This window comes from Pristis pectinata, chromosome 23 (assembly GCF_009764475.1).
Source record: "Pristis pectinata isolate sPriPec2 chromosome 23, sPriPec2.1.pri, whole genome shotgun sequence".
Classification (NCBI taxonomy): Eukaryota; Metazoa; Chordata; class Chondrichthyes; order Rhinopristiformes; family Pristidae; genus Pristis; species Pristis pectinata.
The window spans coordinates 17,707,023-17,731,875 of NC_067427.1; the positions used below are offsets into that span (position 1 = coordinate 17,707,023).

Consider the following 24,853-nt stretch of genomic DNA (forward strand, 5'->3'; position numbering starts at 1 on the left):
AGTATGTCATTCCTAGGTCTAGGAGCGGGTCTTCAAGTGGGTAATCTCATTCCCCATTTTCGGCGACCAAGGGTCAAGAACGTAGGACAAATCTGGTACCGGGGGCACCAGGATGATGGAAAAAGCAGCATCTATGGAAAGGAAAGCGAGAATAAACTGTCTCAAAGTGGTGCATAAGAATAATTATTGCCAGCAATGCCCAGATCCTGAAAAAATGAATAACTCTCAAACTTCGGAGACACGAGAGACTGCAGCTGCTGGAATCTAGAGCAACGAATAAGATGCTGTTTATGTTTTCTTGTGAATACTGCTTACCTGATTGCTATGTGCCTGGCTTGCTGCTGCAGGTAAGTTTTTCATTGCACCTGGGCAAACATGTACTTGGCCCAGATGAAGGGTCTCGACCCGAAAGCCTGACCCGCTGAGTTTCCCCAGCATCTAGTTTGTTGTTGTCAAACTTCGTCTGGTCGTATTTAACGATAAAGCCTTTCATACCAAAAGAGCATGTCACAAGCCATCATCTTCCCAGTGGGCCCTTTAATGTGAATTTGGTGTGTTATACGATGCATTGCCCTTTAGAGCCGTGCGTCACTTCCTGGCGTCTGTTACATTTCATTTTGGGCGCGGCGCATGCGCAAGGTCGTGTCTCAGTGACAAAGTTCCATTCACAAAAGAGAGTATCTCCCGGGGAGTGACGCCGGCCCGGGATGCGCCGCGTCCTCGGCTCACGGTGGCTGTTGGCGGGAGTCTCCTTGGCTGCGGGAGCCGGTTTGGGGATCGGATACGGAACCCGCCGGCACCCAGAGGCTTCCGATCACCTCCTCCGTCTCCCTGTGATTCCGATCCCGTCTGTAACTGCGGATGCCATTGGCAACGAGTCCTTGGTACCAATCGGTCCGGCTCAGCCCAGCCTCGGCAAGACGACCGAAATCATGAAGTTCGGGTTCCCCTCTCTGTCCCACATCAAGACACGCGAATCATACGTGTTGGCCTATGACCCACGCACCAGGAATGCCCTGTGGGTACTAGAGCAATTGGACACGGCCAGGCTGGGCCAGTCCTGCTCCGACCGCAGTCGAAGTGAATTCAGGGAGGACGAGTCTGTGCACGAATACCACCGAGCACAGAACGGCGACTACAAAGGTAGCGGTTTTGACCGGGGTCACTTGGCAGCAGCCGGCAACCATAAGCAGAGCCAGAAATGCATGGATGATACCTTTTACCTCAGCAACATAGTACCGCAGGTAAATAGAAGTACAAAACTCCAAATGCTAGATATCCGAAACACAGACAATGTTGGAAACTCTCAGCAGGTCAGGAAGCATCAGTGGGGAGAGACACAGAACCAATAAACAATCTGCTGGAGCAATACAGCGGTAGCAATACAAGAAATAGGAGATGTACAGATGAATTATTGCTTCTCCGGTTGAGGACAAGGAAACTTTATCCTTGTTCTGGCTGGGAGGAGACAGTTCGGTGGGGACTGTTCCCTCCCTGACTCCCTGGTCCACTCTTCCATCTCCACAGGCCACTCCCCTTCTCACAGTACTTTCCTGTGCAACTGTGGAAGATACATTACCTGTTCTTTCACCTTGTCCCTTCCCACCATCAAGGAACCCAAACAGCCCTTGCAGGTGAGGAAGTATTTCATTTGCACATCAGTGTAGTACATTGGTCCTTATGGTGTGATCTCTTCAACAGTGGAAAAAACAAATGCAGATTGGGTGAACACATTGCAGAACACCTCCCTTATGTTCACAAGGGTGACTCTGACCTTCCAGTCACCTGTCACATTAATTCTCCATCCCACTGCTATTCTGACCTCTGCCTTTGGCCTTCAATGTTGCTCCAAAGATATTCAGGATCAGGCTTAAGGATCAGCAGCTCATCTTCTGCCTTGTCATGTTACAACCATTGGGACTTGATACTGAGTTCAATAATTTAAAGTAAAATCCTCTTTTTTGTAAATATGGCCATACCTTTGTTTTATTTTGTTATGTTTCAGTTTCTCTCTCTGTCATTTTGTCCCAGCTGCAGATTCTTAAAGTCATTCGGAGTCTTCCAGTCCTCTAATCAAAGAGGATTAGGAAAATTAAGTTCAGATCCTTTTTCATTTCCTTCCTTGCTTCCTTCAAGATGCATTTTATCTATTTGGTCTCTGTCTCTTTCTCTCTCTTTACTATAATACAGTATTTCACCTACTCCTTCCACAATATCCACAATGTCAATGTCTACATCCCATCTCCTTTATGTAGAGGGTTGCAAATTACTAATTTCTCTACACTTGGGTAGATCTTAATCATTCTTTGCTATTATTTTTCTCACTACATATTTATGAAATGGCTGAGGGTTTTCTATATTTTAACTTGCCAATATATTCTTCCTGCTCCCTCTCTGCCTTCCTAATTGTTTATTTTATTTTCACAGCCCCTTCTGTTTAGCTTTCTTTTGGCATTGTGAAAGATTGCAGTGGGCAAGATGACATTTCGGTAGCAATTCAAGTAATTTAACATTCTGTTACTTTTACACTTGAATATGGTAATTGTTAGTCAAAAGGAACAGCACCCATTTAGCATCCTGTTGATCACATGATGAAACACTAGCAGAGTTGTTAAATAATCATATCAATTGGTCTCAATTAATCTACAATAGACATAAGATTTAAACAGAAATCCTCAGGGACAGAGTTTTGCGAACTCTTAAGTTCAGTATCACCTGTTTTTCCTAAATTTGCTACATTTATCAGATGTCACATTTCAAATTTATTCAAGTACTCTAATCATATGTTGTTACAGAGTAATAATATAGTATAAAACACTTGTGAGTATATAAATGTAGTCATGGATGCAGTTGAGAGGAATGCTGGAAAATAATATTAACACAGAAAAGCTAAGTTTGAAACACTGACAAATTTGAGCTGGAGACTGGGAATGTGTTTCTAATCTACCAAGAAATAAGGAAATATTTCCACAGACAAATAGACAGCTTCAGGGAATGGCATATCATGGTCAATAACTTCATTCTCACTGGTTCTACAATGTGGTCACAGCAATCTGATGGGTTGTAGGGGAAAGCATGTGTTCAATTCTGAAATATAGTAAATTTATGGTAAAGTCACAGCTTCTTGCAGTTGAGAACTAAGCAGCCTTTGAGAGGGATGTTAATACAGTCTGGAGCATAACTTCTCTTCACCTTAAGAGAAAGAAATGAATCCTAGGGATACATTCAGAGAACAGTGCTGGAATTTGTTTTCATTTTAGTAACTATTATTTTAATACTGATGTATATTGATTTTCTCTGGAGAAATAAAACCAACTGCTTGTGACCATGTTGTTGTCAAATTGAATCATGAACCCACACACAAAAACACATTTTACTATCTATGTATTGTCTTTTTCTGTGCTAAATTTAGTATGTATCTACTTCATTACTTTCATTTAGAATCCTAATTTAAATAAGAGTGCCTGGAACAATCTGGAGAAGTACTGCCGGAGCCTAACCAAGTACAACAAAAATGTGTATGTTTGCACTGGACCCCTTTATCTGCCGAGGTATGTCTCTGGTTGCTTAGGACAGCCGTTGATCCATTATTAAACCCATAATCTAAGCCACTTAAAAACAAAAAAAAAGTAACTTTTCGCAGCTTGGAGGTGAAAGTCTTACTTTGGAGGAAGATGCCATAGCAAGTATCCATTTGGTGTTAGTTGATCACAGATAGAGCAACATATTGCTCCGCAGCTTGGGAAAGGTTCACTGCTCCTTATTACTATCCAGAGAACCTTTCTGCAAACTTTGTGGGGACTGTGACGAGGACAGCCTCTTCTGCAATGAATTTGTTCAACAAATAACCTTGTGGATTGCTGAGATTCACATGGTGAACTTGGGTGAGCTAAGAGGAAGCTGCCACCTTTGGTTAAGTGATGTAAAGAGATGAATGAACACCTTGAGGAGGAGCAGGAGAAAGAGAATGGGTGTGACAAGAGTAGAATAATAGTACGCCACCAAATCCTGTGCTAGCCTCTTCCCGAATTCTGCAGCTTCTGCTCTGGAGAAGGGAGGGCCAGGAATAAGTGTGGGATATTGGGAGGTCAGGCCTTACAGTCTCAGCAGCTGGTCACCTACTTGGTGTTAGACACCAACTGCAAGATATAGAGGAAAATGGGGGAATTAGCAACATTGCATTCTACCCACTTAAAAATAAACACTCATAGGTACAGTGAAAAGGGATTTGTACAATGTCATGAAGAAGCAGCTCCCCCAAATCCATTAACTCCTTAAATACGGTGGGCTGAAGGGCCTGTGTTCATACTGTATGACACTTTCACTAAGTTGAGTTTCCTTGTCAATTAATACTGCACTACTGGAGTGTTATCTGTCAGCTGAGTCACCAAACTGAAGCCCTGCCTGTCTTATTAAATGTGGGTAAATGATCACTGCTTTAAAGAAGAGCAAGGGAATTCTCTCTGGCCAATATTTATCCCAAATACAACATTAAACTGATTACCAGGTTGCCTGTAAAACCTTGCTGTGTGTAGATTGGTCACAGTGTTTTTCGCATTACAACAAAGCCCTTCTTAATTGCTTTGAATATAAAACATTTTGGGACTTTCTGAAGCCATGTATAAATCCCATGTTATTTTAAAATGGAGTTGTTTGGTTATGTTTTGATCAGGAGGGAGCCAGATGGAAAGATATATGTTAAGTATCAGGTCATCGGGAAGAATAACGTTGCAGTTCCAACACACATCTTTAAAGTGGTGATACTGGAGAAGCACAGCGGGGAAATTGAACTGCGGTCATATGTAATGCCAAATCTGCCAGTTTCAGAGAATATTCCTCTTGAAAATTTCTTGGTGCCAATCGAAAGCATCGAGCGAGCGTCTGGCCTTCTGTTTGTCAGCAACATTCTGAAAAGAACCAATAACCTGAAAGCCATAAGTGCCAGTAGTAAATAAATGGCACATAGGGCAGTGACTGAGGTAGGAAATTATCAGGATGGGGAATAATTTTTGAATGAATTGTACCCCTTCATTTTATGGCTTGAATAAATAAAGTTTATCCTTAATTCCCTTATTTAGGTTATCTCCTCATTTGGATGTTTTATCCAGCTTTCATGTTATTTATGTTGTTTAACTGAAATCATTATTATTAAATTCAAAACTGCAAAGGAAGCACTGTAAACATGGAGATGACTATTATTGGAATATTCTACGGTTTTTCTTACTGGACTTAAGAGTTATTTTAGGCCTTATTGTGGCTTCTGGGGATCAGATGGGTCAGCTCTTTTTCCTTAGAGTGTGGCAAGGCCAGCATGTATTCACCATTTGGAGTTGTGAGTGCGGTGAAAAAAATCCTGTTACATTAACTGAAGAAGAATGGAGAGTTCATCTAGCAGCATTTGTCCCTCAAAGGCCCTATTTTGTAAAAAGCAAACTGGTTGATTAATCCCTCTGTTTGTGGGTGCTTGCTGTTCAGAAATTAGCTTTTCCAAAATATTTAGGACATGACCTGAAACATTCTCTCCACAGATACAGCCTGAATTACTATTTCCATCCAGCATTTTATGTTTTTTTTTATCTCAGGACCCTTCAAGTATTTGCCTTTTGCTTCAGAAGTACTCCATTGACTCTCTGGAATGTTTTGAGGTTGTGAAAGCTGCAATATAACCAAGTACTTTTTCTTTTAAGCCACCCCAAAGTGTTTCACATGCAGTAAACAGAAAACAAGCAATAGAACAGTGGGGGACATCCAAAATTGTGGTCAAAAAATTGCTTTCTGTAGAGAAAAGAAAAGTAAAAATTGTAAACATTTTTGCAAGGTGATCACTGTATTGATCTTTTTGCTGCTGGTCACACTCCAAAAAAAAAGAATTTGTTTTGTCAAGTTCCACGTTCGTTGAAGTGTGTTGTTTGTTACAACTTTTAAAATCCAGGATCATTGCATTTGGTTTATATTTATTGTTTATAATTTTTATTAAAATTAAGTTTTGATTGTAAGGGTGTCACTGCTGATTTTGTGGTTTGAGCCATAATCAGATGTACATCACCTTGGTTTGAGCTGCATAAAGAACATGGCAAGTTCAAGAACCACAACATTGACTTCATTCAGGTTGAATTCTATCATTTTAAAACAATTACAGCTTTATTGAAATGTCTCAAATTTAAATTTAAATGTACCTTTTCCTTCTCAGCGTGGAAAAGTAGCGTTTAGGGCTGGCAACCCAGAGTCATATAAGAAGTCCAGGTACGACCTCCAGAAGGCCATTGCGAGTGCAAAGAGGCAATTTTGGACTAAATTGGATTCACAGATGGATGCTTGACAGCTGTGACAGGGCTTGCACAATAACTTCCTACAAGGCGAGATTAGGTAGCATAAGTGGCAATGACCCATCACTCCCAAATGAGCTCAATGCCTTTTATGCATGCTTTGACAGGAAGAACTATGACACACCCACACATGCCCCCACATCTCTGGATGACCCTGTAATTTCAGTCTCAGGTTGACATCCAGGCATCCTTCAAGAGGGTGAATCCACAAAAGGCTTCTGGTCCAGATGGTGTACCTAGCCGAGTACTAAAGATCTGTGCGGACCAACTGGCTGGAGTACTTACGTACATATTCAATCACTCACTTCTGTGGTCTGAGGTTCCCACCTGCTTCAAAAAGCTATCTATTGTACCGGCGCCCAAGAAGAGCGTGGTGACCTGCCTCAATGACTACTGTCCGGTAGCATTTACATCAACTGTAATGAAGTGCTTCGAGGGGTTGGTTATGGCAAAAATCAACTCCTTCCTCAGAGGTGACCTGGATCTGCTCCAATCTGCCTACCACCACAACAGGTCAACAGCTTTAGTGATTCCTCTGCACTCTGCTCTGGACCATCTGGACAAAAGGAACTTGTACATCAGGCTGAATCCACTGTCATTATTATCCTAGCAACATCAAAGTGCCTAAATTCAGTAGTGGTATAACTTCCACTAGTGGTATAGCATTCAGGTTTGTTGCTGGAGAGACAGACCTGACCAGCGACAGCTACATAGCTGGTGCGGCTTTTTTTTTAAAAAACAAGATTACTTAATTTCAAACAACAGAACAATGTAGATTATGCATGTACATAGTTCACACACAGAAACAAAGAAAATAGGAGCAAGAGTAGCTCATTCAGCCCATTAGGCTTGCTCCATCATTCAATATGATCATGACTGATCATCCACTTTAGTATCCAGTTCCTATCTTCTTAATGCTAAAAGAATCAAATAATATATATCTATCTTCTTAAATATATTTAATGACTTGGCCTCCACTGCCTTCTGTGGCAGAAAATTTCACAGGTTCATCACCATCCGGATGAATAAATTTCTTATCTTGGTTATAGCCCTGCAGCTTATTGTCTGCCTGCAATGTACTTTCTCTGTAACACTATATTCTGCATTCTGTTATTGTCTTTCCCTTGTCCTGCCTTGATGTACTGATGTGATGACCTGTACGGATGGCGTGCAAAATAAAGTTTTTCACTGCACCTCGGTACATGTGACAATAATAAACCAATTACCCCCTATCCTGAGGCTGTGACCTCTGGTCTGGACTCCTTAGATATCAGGAACATGCTTCCCCTGTCTTTCTAGTCCTCTAAGAATTATATAGGTTTCTCTGACATCCCCCCTCATTCTTCTATATTCCAATGAGTATAGGTCTAATCCACCCAATCGCTCCACAGTGCTGCCATCCCGGGAACCGACTGAGGAAACCTTTGATGCAGTCCCTCCAGGACAAGAACATCCTTTGTCTGATAAGGAAACCAAGGCCGCACACAACCCCATGTGGGGTCAAATCACACGAAGCGTTAAATATTTGCACTCAATACACTAGTGTAAAGCAAATTTCATTCCCGTTTTGTTCACCTGTTGAGCACATGGCAAAGGGGCCTGTCACTCAGGTCGGCTCCCCAGCTGATGAGCAGCTGCTGGGAGGGACCAATAGGAGAGCGGCTTTCTAGCTAGGCCTCCTCAGCGACCAGTAGGAGCGGCTCTTGTTGAGTCTTGGCTACCGAGTGGAAGCCGACATGTCCGAGTTGCAGCAGTCGCTGAAGCGGTGGAAGGGGAAGCAAGTGAGTCCTCCCAGGTTGCTCGTTAGATGGAGAGATGGAGGGAGGGACACAACAGGGAGAGACGGTCGGTCTGCAGGTGTTCACGGGCTCTCCAGGAACCCTGCGGTCTCCCCTGACCACGCTGTGGGGAAGGGTTCAGCTTCCCTCTTTAAACACACGTTACCGGCGTGTGTTGCTGGGCACGAGTTGATTTAATTCGTTACTGGTGGAAGTTTCTTTCTTGTTATCCCCACACTCAGAATAAACGATGGCAGTGCCAATAGTTTATCCAATGGGTGAAAGTAAAGTTTTAAATGGTGTTAATTCCTGTCCAAGTTCGCAGATACAGATCACAGTGTTCAGATTTACAATTAATCAACCAGGTAGTAATGTCAGGATCAGTCTTTTTCCAAACCTTTAGCCAAATAAAATTCAAGCAGGATGAGGTGATGAGTAAGAAATCTAAGCATCAAACAATGACATTTCCATTGTTCAAGAAGTGAAGATAGAGTTAAATATAGGCTCGTTGGCGTAATAACTATTGTTGCAAGATGCTGAAAAGAAATAACTAGTTACTTAGAGAAGCTCAACATAATTAAAGCAAGTCAACATGGTTTTATGATAGGTAAACCATGTTTGACAAATTTGCTAGAATTCTTCAAGGATGTAACAAGCAGAGTCAATAGAGGGGAATATGTAAATGTAGTGTATTTGGGATTTTAGAAAATATTTGACAAGACGCCACATAAAAGTCTGATGCACAAGGTAAGAGCTTGTGGTATTAGGGGAAGTGTGTTATCACAGACTGGAGACTGGTTATCACATAATAAGCAGAGTCTGAATAAACAGGTAGGCTGGATGGATGTAACCAGTGGAGTGCCCCAAGGCCTTCGTGGCCTTCAATTATTTATGATTTATATTAATGACCTGTAGGAGGGGCAGAGTGTAAGGTATCCAGGTTTGCCAATGTCACAAAAATAGGTGAGGTGAGTTGGGGGAGGATGATGCAATGAGGATATTTGGACCCTGCAACAGGATAAGGACAAGTTAAGTGAATGAATGAAAATTTGACAATGGAGTTTAATGTAGGAAAGTGTAATGTTTTGCACTTTAGTAAGAGGCAGACTATTATTTAAATGGAGAAAGATTGCAGATGAGTGAAGTACAGAGAGATCTAGCTCACAAAATATTTCCAAGCTGGTGCAGCAAGTGGTAAGGAAGCCATATTGGCCTTTATCACAAGAGGGCTGGAAATAAGGAAGTATATAGAGAAATAAGGGTACTGGTGAGGCCAGCACCTGGAGCACTGTTTTGGTCCCTTTAAGGATTTACTGGCATTGGAGGCAGTACAAAAGAGATTCACTAGGCTAATTCTTAGGATGAGAGGGTTGTCCTAACACAAGCAGTGGAAGAAATTTGATATATATTCTTTGCAGTTTAAAAGAATGAAGGGTGATATTTATTGAAACATATAAGCACCTGAGGGAGCAAGACAGAGTAGAGCTGGTGTTTCCATTATCTCAAAAGAGGGGACATACTTACAAGATTAGGGCATGGTCATATAAAACTAAGGTACATAGGAACTATTTTCTGCAGAGGGTGATGTATCTCTGGAATTCCCAGAAGGTTGGGTAATGGGGGTATTTAATGCGTAAGTAGATAAATGTTTGAATGATCAGGGAACTGAGGGCTACCATTAATGGCATAGAAGAGGAATCGAGGTCTGGGGCTGATCAGCCATGATCATATTGAATGATAGGACAGGCCTGAGGGGCCATGTTACCTACTCCTGCTCCTGTTTTCTGATCACATTTTTGCACATTAATTGCCATCTGCAATGTTGTTGCCCACTCACTCAGTATGACAGCATTCTCTTGAAGCCCTTTTGCATCCTCATCACTACTCAGCTTCCTACTGGATTTCAGCTGGAATTCTTTCATTATTATTTTAACTACATTGCATGTGCGTTTCAAACAAAAAGCAACATACTCCCCCAGGATTTTGTGGACTAGTTTACCAAAGCATATGTTCAATGTGCATAAAACTAAGGTTTTCTACCAACCAGGCTGTACTGCACCACACCATCTTCAAACAATGAAGACCTTAGAAATCTTGGATCACTTCCCAAATCTCAGGAGCTATGCTTCAGCAAAGCCAGCCATCAGTAAGAAATTTACTGCTGTCTTCAATGTGCCAGTAAAGCCTTTGGTCAATTAAAGAAAAGGGCATGAATGGCCTACTCTTGCTTCTATTTCTTATGCACAGATAAACTGACCCTTTACAGGTAATGTTCTGTAATCATCTGTAATAATGATACAGGCTCATAGCATTTAAAGTGCAACTAATGCTTGGGTTTGAAGTGATATCACATATTTCAATTGTATTTATCGGAGCACAGCAAAAGGAAGAGTAGCAGGTCCTTGATAAGGTAAATGCTAAGCGGATGTTTCCCCCGTGAGGAAATCTAGAATCTAGAAATACTTGCACAGTATAGTTTAAAATAATAGGTGGGAGAATTCCAAATGAAATCCAGTGGGAAGCCTCGGAAGTGGGGTTGCCCATTTAAGGTGGAAAGGAGAAAATTACTTATGTGGGTTGTGAATCTTTGGAATATTCTCCCCCAGAGAGCTGTGGAGGTTGAATCAGTGAATATTATCAAGGCTGAGATGGGAGGTTTTTCGTCTAAGGGACAGTTAAGGTTTTTGAGAAGTAGACAAGAAAGTGGAACCGTGATCTGATCACCCACAATCTTATTTGATAGTGCAACAGGCTCAAGGGGTCACGTGGACTGTTCCTTTCTCTTATGTTCTTATCTGATCCAATCAAATATTCACATCTGCACTTTCATACAAAACACATAACAAAACTGAGTGCTATTAATTTATTTTCTTTTCAGAAGAAACTAAAAATGTTGTTGCTTAAAACTGGAAGTGTATCTTCCACAGATAACAATATGTCAGTAGCTTGCATCCTTTTGTGAGTTCCATTAATCAACACACATGGTATGTGTTTATATAATTTATTGCCTTGGTGTTCTCTCAGGATGAAATGACCGGAGCTTACTGGAGGAAAACAAAAGAAGCCAGTGAGTATTTAATTTTTACATTGTATTATATTACATTTAAGTCTCCATTCCAGTTTATCTATTTCCTCTTCCAGTTTTTTTTTTGCTAATTACCCTGGGTTTCCTGTAGCCAAGAAGATGGGATGGTTTCTAACTGTCATTTCTCTCGAGTCCCTAATTATTTCATGAGTAAATGTTCTTGATGTCATTTACAAGTGAAGAAACCAGCCAATTCCCAAATGTTGAGGGAAGAAAAAGTAGGAGGGATTGACCCCTCTGGCTGCTCTTGTGCATCTCTTACTGTTCCTGAGGAGGCACTGGCAAATTATAGAAGCATAGAAAATAGGAGCAGGAGTAGATTATTTGATTCCTTGGCATTAAGAAATATATCTACCTCCTCCTTGAATATATTTAATTATTTGGCCTCCACTGGCTACTGTGGTAGAGAATTCCACACGTTCATGCCTTCTCAATGGAGAAATTTCTCCTGATCTCAGTTTGAAATGGCATACCCTGTCATTTCTGGTTCTGGAACCTCCACCATCAGGAACATCTTCCCTGTTTCTAGTTTGTCTAGTCTTATTAGAATCTTATAGATTTCATTGAAATGACCTCTTATTCTTCTGCACACCAGTGAATATAGGCTTAACTGACCTAATCTCTCCTCATACATCTGACTTGCATTCCCGGGATCAGTTTAGAAAAGACCAAGACTGCAGACAAAACTCTAGATAGGGTCTCGTTATAGAGCTGCAGCAAAACATTCTTGCTCCTCTACTCAAAATCCTCTTGCAATGGCCAACATACCATTTGACTTCCTAACTGCCTGCTGCAGCTGAATACTTCCTTTCAGCAACTAGTGTAGCAAGACACCCAGGTTTTGTTGCACCTTCTCTCTTCTCAAACTATCACCATTCATCTAATCTGACCTTCTGTTTTTGGAACCTTGCATTTATCCCTGTTAAATTGCATTTGTCCACTCGCCCAACTTATCTAAATCACATTGAAGCCTCTTTGCATCCTCCTCATAGCACACACTCCTCCCACCTCCCAGCTTTGTGTCATAGAGTAATACAGCATGGAAACAGGCCCTTCGGCCTAACTGGTTCGTGCTGACCACAGCATCCTCCCTGCTAGTCCCAGTTGCCTGTGTTTGGACCATAACCCTCCAAGCCCCTCCCCTCTATGTACCTATCCAAATGCCTCTTAAATGTTGCAGTTGTACCCGCCTCGACCACTTCCTCTGGCAGCTTGTTCCAGGTACGCACTACCCTCTGTGTAAAGAAGTTACCTCTCAGGTCTCTTTTAAATCTCTCCCCTCTTAACTTGTATCTGTGCCCTCTAATTATGGACTCCCCAACCCTGGGGAAAAGACTGTGACCGTCCACCTTATCCACATGTCATCTGCATACTTGGAGATATTACATTTTGTACTCTCATCTAAATCATTATTATGTGTATGGCCCAAGTACTGATCCCTGCAACACTCCACTAGTCAATGCCTGGCACCTAGAAAAAGACTCATTCATTCATACTCTCTGCTTCATAGTCTGTCAACCAATTCTCAATCCACATTCGTGGCAACATTTCCTGACTGCTGTTCAGTGCAGGTACACCATATGGTAATAATTAAGTAGAGAAGGCTGAAAGCCAGAAAGAGTTGTTGCTAGCATGCTAATTTTCAAATTAGTGTTAAACACAGAGTGCCTTTAGTTGGAGTAACATATGTTGGAGTAAAGGATGTTAAAATGGAACTTGAATCCAAGAATGGAAAAGAATACAGGCAAATTCCTGTCTTGAGTTCAGTGATAGGTCGGCCAATTTAGCCTGTTGATGACAAAAGGAGTTGATTTTTCTTTTGTCTGTAGGAAGACAGGCAACAAAACAATTCAAAGAATCGAAATTCTTGAAGAAGCTTGAGAAACAAAGGGCGGAACAGCAGAAAACAGAAAAGGATCAAGAGGAAAAAAAGGAACAGAAAGGTACAAAATAAAATGATTCGGAACTTCATTGTAAAGGGTATAATTCTAAAATAATACAAAGCTGCCATGTTAGCTGTCCTTTGTGAAGCACCATGACACAGTTGAGTGGATGAGCAGAGATCTTCCTTTCATTCTCTTTAGCCAAGTTAGTGGAGGAAATCTGAGAAAACAGCTGAATTTACAGTGTCTTCACAATGATTAATGTTACAAATAGGGGGTGTAAATTGTAACTATAAAGAAAGATGAAATCATTTTTTGAACTTGTCAATAAAATCACCTTTAACAGAGTCAATTGATGCTTGATGTTTTAAAGAAATGTGAGTACATTTTCTGTTGTCTGCTGATTAGAGTTTGCATTCAAGTGCTAGAAATATCATACATAAACATTCTTTCAGCTTAAGTTTTAAGTGAAGAAGAGCAGAGAGATATCTTGCTCTTTATGTCAATAGTCCTCCTTCAACACTACCTGAAGTAGGAGAATTTTTCTCATTGCTGATGGTGGGACCTTCTTGTGTGGAAAAATGTTGCTGTGATGGAATGTATAATGTGAAGGTACTTCACAACTAATAGTTTGTAAAAGTATTTTGAGACATTTAAAAAGTATAAGGTGTTTTGTTAATGCAGATTTTAATTCTTGATTGAACCAATAACCAAAGCATTCAGCATTTTCCATAGCTTCTGTGGCACAAGACCAGCAATAAGAAAGCTCTACCTTTAATAGTGACCTGCAGAAATGTTTAGCATGCAGTGAAAAAAAACGTGGAAATGTTATGCAGCTTGTTCATTCAGATGATTTCTTTTTAATAATCATTCACAGTTGACACTGTTATGTCAAAAGCAAATACTTGTAATTTAAAGTTAGGCCTTTGGTGCGATGGAAAATCCAATAAGCCCTTCACCATTCTCCAGAAAGAATTAACAACTGGTTGTGTATGATGATCCACTGTGCCAACTAGCAACTAATTTTTGATATGTACAGGTGATTTTTATATTTTCTAGGTCGTCTGCCTACTGTTAGTGTGGCATTACCAGGATCAGTTTTGGACAATGCCCAGTCTCCAGAACTAAGGACGTACTTGGCTGGACAGATAGCTCGTGCATGCACTGTGTTTTGTGTGGATGAAATTGTAGTCTTTGATGAACAAGGAGAAGATGCAAAGTAAGATAGCTCAGAAACATTAATTAATCATACCTCATGCTAACTTATCTGATGTATACACATTTAATTCTGCAACATACAAAAAGTGTTTGTAGTGTTAAATGTTTCAAACTTATCTTGGTTATTAAGTAAAATTTATTTCTATTTCATGTGTGCTTAGAAAATAACTGTGGTCTGATCTGGTTGCTCCAGCTTTTCTATTGTGCATATGTATAAAAAGGAACAAAGGTACAGAAGTAGGCCATTCATTGCCTTAAACATGATCCAATATTCATTTATATCACCTCAGTTCTGTATGTTGAGCCTTCTGATCTACCTTTACCTCATGTCTCTTAATACAGTTACTCAACAAAAATCCTACCAACCCTGATCTGATCCACAATCCATGAACTTTTGAGGGAAGAGATACAGATTTTATTATGTGCTTCTTGATTACCTTACTATATAAAGTGGATGTAATATAAATCTTGGTTCTGCATGACCCCACAAGAGTAAATAAGTTTTCAGTATCAACCCTCTCTAATCTTATTAACATTTTGAACAGCTTGGACCAATCTTCCCTTGATGTTTTAAACTCGGGATAGTTTCTGTCTGAGAACCAAAGAAAGTTCCAGGACAGTGCAATTTTTGACACCTGTACTGAAGGGAGCGAACTATATTTGTTATTAATTTGCATTTATATAGCACTTTTACTAAGTGATAATCACGATGAAGACACAAGGAATATGGAAGCTTTTGATTATTGAGTATTGAATTGGGTCTTGTCTTTGTAACTACAGAACTGTGGAAGGTACATTCCAAGGAATTGGGAAGAAGGGACATGCCAGTGTGCAACTTGCACGGATCCTGCAATACCTTGAATGTCCACAGTGAGTCACTTCGGAGTGGAAATGTGCCATTATAAGCCATCCCTGGCTAACGAATTTTTACAGACGTCCATAAGTCAGAAAATACACAAAAATCGCTCGGTATTGTAACCATACCTCAATAGTATTGTAATGAATAGCATCAAAAGCATATGACCAATAGGAAAGAATAATTACTTGAAGTGGAGAGAGGGAGAGCAAACTAGTTCTGCTGTTCGTAGGAACGAGCATATGTATGTAGTTCAGACTTTTGAGCTTAATAATATTATGGGAGCTCGGTTGTGTGCAGGTGTGTCTGTAAACTGGGCGTTCATAACCCAAGGAAGGGCTGTAGTTCATCAACAAGAGCAGCATACATTTATGCAGGTCCTTTACTGTAGCAAGTAATCTCTAAAGTGCTTCTCTGAAGTGGAATCAGAAAAATGTTTATTATGAGCTAAACAAAAGGATGTAAATTGGGAACACTAAAAGCTTACACAAAATTTTAGGTGCTTTAAAGGACATGAGACAGGCTGGCACCTTTAAGGAATTAATTCACGAGCTTTGGGTGAAAAGCGTCCTAACCTATTTTACTAAAGACTGCTAATAGCCATTGATGGAGAGAAGATTTTTGGTTCATGGAGATCATTGTCCAGATCCTATTCTCTGTAGTTTAATGCATCAGATCCAGTTTTCTCAGAGGGCCTTTCTGATGCAAGGCCTTCCTTTCTCACAGGAAGGGCCTATCAAAGTTCTATCCAGTGTTGAGACTCTACATTAGCAGTGCATATTAAAGGAATCCAGCTTACAGTCACACTCCAGTTGCCCATTTGATTACAAAATCAACAAATACTATTTAGGGTTCAGAAACCAACCCCCAGGTTTTGTTGTGAATGTAGAGAACTTTTACTTTTCTGTATAATTAAAGATTCTTATCTTTTGCTTGTAACCAGGTACCTAAGGAAATCCTTCTTTCCAAAACATCAGGATTTACAGTTTGCAGGTAAACTAGTCTATTATGGTCCCATAAGATGGCAACACATTATAAATGGAGTGAGTGAACTGCACAGCAGTGAGATAAGTGGCTCTGTGTTTGTGTGCCTGGTTTTGTATGGCCTGTGTGTCTGCTACATTTGCCTACATAACTGCAGAAGTAGTTTGGGATGTCACAAGGATGTAAGAGTGCTTTATAAATTATTTCATTGTTTAGTTATAATAAATTCAAGTAATTCAGAGAAAAGCTACCCGGATGATGGTTACACTGTGAAACTCTCTATCACCTAGAGGGGTTGAATTGACTGGCATAGAAGCATTTAAGAGTAGATGAACATAAAAGAGGAAGGATGTGTTAAAATTTTATTGCCCAATCGCCATTAATTTATATTGCGTGCTTTTCCCCTCTTCAAGTTGTTACCTGAAAAGCATGTATCTTTCCGACCTTCCAGTGGAGTTCAGCAGCTGTTTGGTTGAAAAGGGCTTGCAGGGTGAAAGCCTTATTGAAAATCACAAGTTTTTCAAGTGGCTAATTTGCACAGTTATTAAAATCAAGGACTTAATCCCATCTGTTGAGGGGATACTTAAAGAGTGGTCTACTGTTTATAAATGAGATGTTTTATGAAACTTTATTTCACTGTGTGTAATGCACTGCATGGTTATACACTTTGTGCACATAGACTGCAATGCATGTGTTCTTATGGGCCCTTTCTTGCTCCCAGGTTGCCGCTATTTAAGTTTTTCAATATACATTCCTCTCGGTGGCCCTTTCAACATAGTTGGCTTGGGCACTATGCTGTCTGATATTGCAATGAAACAGAGAGAAGGTGAAGAAGTGCAAAGCAACAATAGTCATCTGGATCTGTGAATCTCTGTACCTTTAGCAGCACCAGCAGTAAGGCAGACCTAATTATACTGGGCATCGTAGACTCTACATTAGTGAAACCTGGGGTTCATAGATATTTCTAAATATTTTGAAAACAGTGGAAAGAGATTTAAGATTAGAAATCACTGCACTCTCAGAATCAGGAAAAAGCTTTCAAAAACCACTATTTTAGTGATTGTAAACTAGGATCAATAACTGTTCTTTCAAAAGTCATGAATTTGCCTCCAGTATTTGAACCAGCGGGGGTAGCGTGTTGGTGCAGCTTTTATATCTGCCTCGTAGTTCCAGGAGCCTAGGTTCGATTCTGGCCTCTGCTGTTGTCTGTGTGAAGTTTGCACGTTCTCCCTGTGATCAAATGGTTTTCTTTTTGTGCTCTGAGTTTTCTCCCCATCCCAAAGATTGTGGTAGATTAATTGGCTACAGTAAATTATCCTGTAGTGTGGACAAATGACAAAAGGAAAAAAAAGATGATGGGCATGAGCAGGAGAAATAGGTGAGGGGACTGGGACTGATGCTCTTTTGGGAGCTAGCCTGGGTTCAATGGGGCAAATGGCTTTCCTGTGTCATAATGATAAGTAAACTGCTCATTCTAATGGGTCTGCCTGGATCCCCAATGGTGCCATTGGCCAGCCTGAGGGCCAGGAGGTTACACAAGCTGTACGTTGTAGCAGAGGCTTCTGCCAATCAGTGAGCAACCAATCAAAAGATAGGCGATGGGCATCCTCACCTGCTTGTTGATCTAAAAAGAAGTGTCTAAGTGCTGGCAACTAGTGAATTAACATGCCTTTGTGTGATACCATTGCAGACCTTGCCTTATTTTCTTTCCTCCACTCATACTTGTTTTGCATCTTGAAAACTTGTTGTGTCTCTAACTTTTCCCAGCTCTCATTAACCAATACATTTTGCTCTCCACAGATGCTGCCTGACCTGCTGAGTTTTTCTATCAATTTTTGCTTTTATTTCAGATTTATTTCAGTTATTTTCTTTTGGATGTATTTCTGCATATTGTGCTCTAGGTCTCCTGAATCCACTGGACAGCCCACACCATATGAGGATTGACGAAGATTCAGAATATCGGGAGGGGGTGGTTGTTGATAGGCCATCTAAGCCCAAGAAAGGATCATTTGTCAACTGTGGCATGAGAAAGGTTTGTATATTAGGATCTAAGTTCAATGCAAATACTGATTTGTAATTTGAATACGTGCAAAGCATTGTACCTTGTTTTCAATGCATCATTCCTAAACATTAGCAGGAGATCGAAACAAGTTCCTGATCATGCTAATGAGTAGTCATGCCATCTATTTGGACTTGAATCATAATGTCATCCAATGTAAAAGGAAGCCAATTGGTCCCTAGCCTTTGTGTTAACTCTTTGAAAGAACAGTCTAAATAGTCCCACTCTCCTGCCTGCAAAAACATCCTCCATTTGGTCAAATTTGCTCCACAAGATTCTTGCACTGGAATTTTTCCACTTTTGCTTTTCTAATTTAAATTAGGAAGTACAGATTGACAGACAACTTCAACCTGGCCTCCGTGTTACAGTTCAATTACACAAGAGTGAAAACCCAGGTAAGAAGATCAGGACATGCTGATTATGTTTCTAGTTATTATACCTGAAATTGAAGTTATACTAGTGAAAAAAATCCAGTTTTACTTTCTAGAAGCATTCTTTACAACACCCAGTTGTAGCTGTAGTGTAAGAAGGGACAATAACTTTGTAAATTACTCCTGTATTTCTTAGATCATTGAAGTAGATACAAAAAACTAACAAAATATCTAATGTAGTATTAGTCTTTGTAGCTAGAAGGTCAGTGTGTAAAACTTAAGACATCCTGTTACAAACCCTAGTTAGTCCTTAGCAGTAATATTTTTTATAGTTATGATAATGGCAGAATGAACCCCTCATGTCAGTTGTACAGGGGGCAAGTTGTGAACTTTAGTGCATGTGTACTAAGGCAGTTGAAAGGGTCCCAGACCACCCACCATCTGCTGGTTCAGCTTGTGATTCTGTCATCTTTCTTTAGAAAGGAGAAATTGACCAGAAGGAGTGCAGTCCAAATTTAACAGGGAACCTAAGTTATATGGCAAGATCATATATAAGACTTGTAAAACTGGAACATTAAAAGGAGTGAATTGATTAGGTTAGTAGGATTTGAAAGGAACTGATAATGTAGTAAAGATGATATTTTCCATGGAGTCGACAGAGCTGGGCTTTTCGGGAGAGAACTTAAGAAACATTTCAGGCAAAGGGTGTTACACATATGGATCATTCCCACATTAAGCTTGAGACCATAGTTCAGTTAATAATTTTAAATCCAAGATCAATAGCTTTTTTTGCTAGACTAATTTGCATAGCATCAAGGCAGATAAAGAAAGTTTTCAGATCGGCCATCTCATTGAATAGTACAAAAAAAAATTTTGAGGGGCTAAGTGCCCTACTTCTGTTTCTTTGTTTCCAGTGGCATAGTACTTTAGAACACAGGATCTATTGCAAGGAGAGGGCATTGAATTCCACAGCTTTTTTACCCCCTTCCATGTTATTTAGAATTTAATGGTTTGTTTTTTGGGGATTATTAAATAGCTTAAATTTGCTTGTTGGAACATTAGTGCATCCGCATTATGTTCTATTAGACCATTGCTTGGAATTGGATTAAATTACCGCAGTGAGATATTTCACATTCTTGCCTTTGATTCACTGTCCTAAAAAGAGGTATAATTTCTTGACGGTCCAAATGGTTTTGAAAGTTGTTCTTCTAAATATTTTCAGAGGCCAAAAATTTGAAGGGTACAGTTGTCGCCCCTCATGTTCCCCGGACAGAGTCTGGTCTTTACTGGGGTTACACGGTTCGACTTGCTTCTTGCCTCAGTGAGTTCTAAATCTTCCTTTGAATCTTGGTGATGTTACTGAACCAATAGTGAAAATTTAAAAAGAGGAAAGGCCTGATTGTCTGTGTTTGGTAGGTGCTGTATTTACAGAGTGCCCATTCGAAGATGGCTACGATCTTACAATTGGTACATCTGAGCGAGGGTCAAACACTGACAACACTACACTTCCCTCATTCAGGTAAGATGTCAGCTATGCCTTGTCCTTTAAACTGTTACTTCTCAGCGACTGCAGACATTTAGTAAAAGCGGCAGGTTCACGAGTATGTTTTTTTTATTAATAACCTTATCTGATTACCATTTACTACAGAATCTATTTTGTAATCACATTGACTGTGGTTTTCTTATCTGTGGAATTTTCTTCACTTTTCTTCTTTCTTGCCACATAATCCCCAAAAATATAAAGTGATAGAACTCTTCTGCACTACCATCTCTGAGATGTATTAGCATACGATAAGCAGGATGTAATTATCTAATCTACCCACCCAAATTTTTAATGAAATGGTGAGACATCACATTCTGCTTCTGACTTAACCCCTTCCCCTGTAGGTTCCCTGATCTAATATCAACATCTGAGGAAAAAAGGGGAAAAGAAATGTCCCTCAAGCTGGATCCACCATTGAGTAAATCCATGGCTAATCCTGTGTCTCACATGTATTTGGCTGCTCAGTCCCCATATCCTCTTGTTTCCTTTGTGTCCAAAATGTACATTTCCCTCCACCCCTGTTGGTTCTAGGGAAACTTCCCTCTCTGCATCTACCTGTCAATTCCTCTCAATCTATTATATTTCATTGAGGTAACCTCTCATTATTCTAAACTCCATTGAGTTGAGTCAAGTCTTGCTCAGTTTCTCTTCACAGAACCATTTTTCATCCTAGGAGTAATTTTATTAATTCCAAAGCAAGTATAACATTTAGGTGGAGAGGCAAAATTACACACAATAGGTCTCACCAAAGCTCTGTACAATATCAATAAGATTTTCTTACTTTTGGATTCCACAACTCCCAGGGAGCATCGTTTGCCTGCTCTGCCTATAGGTTTACTTTATGCACCTACTGAGCCAGCACATTAAGATCTCAAACTCTAATTCACCTCAGCACCTACTATTGGGATTAGGCTTGCTTTCTTTTAAGGGCACAATCATTCTCAATCTGCAAAGAAAAATTCACAGTGACAAGTTATTAATTTTATGATGCTACTGTTTAATAGCCTTAAGGTACAAACCCACTTACAAACAACCAAACTTCAACAGCGGCATAGTATTGCAGCATATTTTAGGATGATTGCCATCTATTAAGTTCGCAGCTGTATTTTTAAAATGTTTCACTTTTATTGTTGATTTAATTATTGAGGGCCATTGTTCCATTCTTATTCTCTTTACAGGATTTGACTCAGTACGTGTAATTTTCTTCCCTTGTATCAGGCACATGTTGGTAGTGTTTGGTGGTCTTCAGGGACTTGAGGCCAGTGTTGATGCTGATGAAAACCTCAAGCTTACAGAGCCTGGTGTCCTCTTTCACCACTACCTGAACACCTGTCCTGGTCAAGGCAGCCGTACCATCCGCACTGAGGTTTGTTTCATTTTGCTCAAAAATCTCACTGGTAGGCTACACAGTAACTACACTGATTATGTACTCAACATCCAAGGTAGTATCTTCCCCACTATTATCCATCATACAGGCATTTGTGTACCTAAATAATTTTCATAAAAATGGTCCAGACCATCATGTTATTTAATATTATCAATCATGGCAGACATGCTTATGTAAAGAGAGTAGAAGTTTTAATACTTTTGGTGTCGCATGTTATTTGTGACTTAGTGCTTTGGAGACATTAAGAATTGCTGATGTAATTCAGTTATTTTATTGCTTTAATATTCTATGTAATGCAGTCTCAATGAGTTCTGCCTTTTCTCTTTATAGAAGAGGAGAAAAATTAAGAAAAAATAGGGCAACGTTTTGTACAAAACCAGTTTGACTATCTCCTGCAAAAATATACTGCAGGAAATGAAATTTAGGTTTTAGTTTTACCAACTGTGACCTCTCACCATTTGTGATCTGGCTGTTGGGTTGGGTGAGACTGCCTGAACCACCTTAATTATCCTCCCTAAATTCTTCAAGCAGTATTTAAACTCATGTTGTGGAGCAATAGCTATATGCAGGCATCTGAATTAAACTTCAATATTTCTATCTTGAGTTCCTCCGTTATTGGGCCAGTTTGGTGTGCCTTTGATTAAACAGTACAATTGAGATGAAATCGAAGTTATGACTTTGACGTTTCAAACTTGACCACGCAAAATAAGTTTTCTTTTACTGGTCTCCAGAACAATGTTGCTTTTAGTGACTTGTTTGAGTCTGTCAGGTGTTTGAAACATTTGAACATGGAAATTTAATTTCTTCCATTTTTTATAAATTGGAAAATTCTCATCGTGGACAAATCACCTACTTTCCATGCTTGTCTGCTGCTCCACTTAAATTAAGAACCAGGCTGAATCATAGAGACCGTTAGCTAAAATTGAGGAGTTGAAGCTGAATTATTGATGTGGCTAGGAAGCTGGCTGTGTGACAGAAAGTGGAGAGTAAGGATAATAAGCACATATTCTAATTGGCTAATTATCTCCCACAAGGGTGTATATCGAGACCACAACTATTCACCATGTAAAGAATTTAGATGATGGGATTAAAAAAAGCCATGTTCGAGTTTGCTTGACAGGATAAGTGGCATTGTTCGCTGTGTAGTTGGAAGCATTAATTTGCACACACATTAATGGAATGTAGGCAAAACTGCAAATGGATTTCCGAGTCCCCCAATATGAAGTCACACACCTTTAATCTAAAAATTTGCTAAACTGTTAAAAGCTAAAAGTAGTAGAGGTACAAAGAGACATGGGACTCATGTATGTTGATCATTAAAATGTCACAGGAAATAAGCAAAATGGCTAAAATGTTGGACTTTAATATGTAGACCCTGAATGCAAGGGAGTAGTGGTTTTCCCGCAGTTATACTGAGAAAACCATAGCTATATCACAAGAAATATATTGTGGGCAGTTATTGTGTGTTGTAGTTTAAAGAGAAAACATTGGTCTCGGAGGGAATAGAGCAGTTTTTAAATCAGAATGACATCTGGATTCCAATATTATGAGGTGAGATTACGCAAATTAGGGAAGTAATTCCACAAATTTAGAAGTTGAGGGAGTGTTTTAATTGATTTTTTTTAGATTTTAAGGGGAATTGATAGGGTAGGCATTAATCTAATTTCATTGTTTGGAGAGGTCAAGACTAAGGAACTTAATCCAAAAATTAAAACCAGGCCTTTCACAATTGAAATAAGGAAATATTTCTACAGGAAAGGATGATCAAACTTTTCCACAAATGGGAATTAATGCTACGTCAGTTAGTTTTAAATCTGAGATTAACAGATTTTTGTTAACCAAAGGTATTAAGGGATATTGGGAAATATGGGAATATGGAGCTAGGTTCAACTTTCATTGAATGTTTAAACAATCTTGAGAGGCTAATGGCCCATATTCCCAATGAATACTCAAATATTCCCATGTGTCTCCTTCCAGAGTCACTTGCATTCTGTGGATAAATGCCTGGCATTCCCACCAGTCCTTCCACTTAGAACAATATCTCAATGTTTAGGGATTGAATTTTACAGCAAATTGTATTTTTGCCCTTTTCCAGGAAGCTATTCTCATCACTCTTTCTATATTACGACCAAAGATTGACAGTGCACTCAGAAGAGCCGATTCAAGTTGAATTCATGGAAACATTTTACAACACGTCTCTCTTACTCTAACCTTGGAGGATCATTAATTATCAGCCATTGCTCATTCTCCTGACAGATATTGCTTATCTCTATATTACAGAGATCCATTCCATCATGTGTTGCTACGTTTACATAGGAATCTGGAGAATGTTTACCAGATTAAAAGAACTATTGGGGAAGATTTATAATGCATATTTTCCAACGGTCATGTTATTCATCTTCAAGCATTCAAGTAATTTTATAGAATGTGTAGAACAGGACCCAAACTGACTTATCTTACAACTGCTATTCTGGTGTTTTGTCAATTTCAGAATAAATGGTTTTATAGACAAGCTGATATAGTATCTCTGAGTAGGATCAGGAAAGCTTCTTGTTACCCTTCTTGGAGTCACTGATTAGTGTCACATTTCAGGTGTATTGACTGCCATGCAGAATCACTCCAGTCTAAGACCACGGGCTGTTAAATTGTATTTTTATGATGAATTATTGACGTAATATGTGGAGTAAAGGCTTATTTTTTTAAAATATTTCTGATTTTTAGTTGAACTGTTACTTTGGAGAAATTGTCACAGATCAGGGGCAGACCATTGATTATTCTCATGATTTTATAATTCTCTTTGGATTACCCAATTTCCCTCTTCCTGCCATCTTCTGTATTGCTCTGAATCCTCAAAGAATCTTATTGACTGTTTAGTTCTAGCCAAGGTGTTTGGGCTCAACTTAGAGTCATACATAGCACAAATATAGGACCCTCAGCTCACTATGGAAATACTGACCATCAAGTACCCATTATGTTAATCAGTATCTGCTCCATTGGCAGCTGCCTTGATTCAGGACTTCAAATTTGGTGTGTAGAAATTTAAGGGAGCAATGAAATTAATACTTGTGTTTTTTTATATACCAAAGGTAACTGCTTCACATTAGTGTGCCTGAGCAAGTTATTTGTCAGGTCAATTGACTCATCAAAAACATGGAATTGAAAATGCTACTTCCTGAAAACATTTGTTTCTCTAGTCCACCATATTTCACAATATTAGAATATAAACAACTTATAATTACTCAGATATTGCCTTATCTGTGAAGCTACCTTAAGAATATGCTGACTAACATTGTTAATTTTCTAATTTTATGTGAAATTGCTGCATATTCTAAATGACTCTGAGGTGCACCAATAGTTTTAATT

General features: G+C 39.5%; 2 protein-coding genes across 2 annotated transcripts; both read left to right on the forward strand.

Moving 5' to 3' along the window:
* The first annotated feature begins 593 nt into the window (after positions 1-593).
* Positions 594-5,934, forward strand: endog (endonuclease G). Its single transcript, XM_052036774.1, has 3 exons — positions 594-1,244; positions 3,442-3,551; positions 4,673-5,934. Exons 1-3 carry the CDS (start codon positions 708-710, stop codon positions 4,953-4,955), a joined length of 930 nt encoding a protein of 309 aa, XP_051892734.1. The 5' UTR covers positions 594-707; the 3' UTR covers positions 4,956-5,934.
* Positions 5,935-7,999: 2,065 nt separating this feature from the next.
* Positions 8,000-24,666, forward strand: spout1 (SPOUT domain containing methyltransferase 1). The gene is made up of 12 exons (XM_052036823.1): positions 8,000-8,107; positions 11,129-11,171; positions 13,019-13,132; positions 14,132-14,291; positions 15,071-15,160; positions 16,090-16,139; positions 18,032-18,162; positions 18,512-18,584; positions 19,783-19,881; positions 19,977-20,079; positions 21,322-21,469; positions 23,586-24,666. The coding sequence occupies exons 1-12, from the start codon at positions 8,063-8,065 to the stop codon at positions 23,658-23,660; spliced, it is 1,131 nt and encodes a 376-aa protein (XP_051892783.1). The 5' UTR covers positions 8,000-8,062; the 3' UTR covers positions 23,661-24,666.
* The last annotated feature ends 187 nt before the right edge of the window (positions 24,667-24,853 follow it).

Bases quoted from the DNA above. Each gene is read 5' to 3' on its own strand.
- endog (XM_052036774.1), top strand. From the start codon at position 708: ATGCGCCGCGTCCTCGGCTCACGGTGGCTGTTGGCGGGAGTCTCCTTG. The intron at 1,245-3,441 runs GTAAATAGAAGT...ACTTTCATTTAG, and splicing joins TCAGCAACATAGTACCGCAG to AATCCTAATTTAAATAAGAG. The intron at 3,552-4,672 runs GTATGTCTCTGG...TGTTTTGATCAG, and splicing joins GGACCCCTTTATCTGCCGAG to GAGGGAGCCAGATGGAAAGA.
- spout1 (XM_052036823.1), top strand. From the start codon at position 8,063: ATGTCCGAGTTGCAGCAGTCGCTGAAGCGGTGGAAGGGGAAGCAA. The intron at 8,108-11,128 runs GTGAGTCCTCCC...GTGTTCTCTCAG, and splicing joins AGCGGTGGAAGGGGAAGCAA to GATGAAATGACCGGAGCTTA. The intron at 16,140-18,031 runs GTAAACTAGTCT...ATTGTGCTCTAG, and splicing joins TCAGGATTTACAGTTTGCAG to GTCTCCTGAATCCACTGGAC.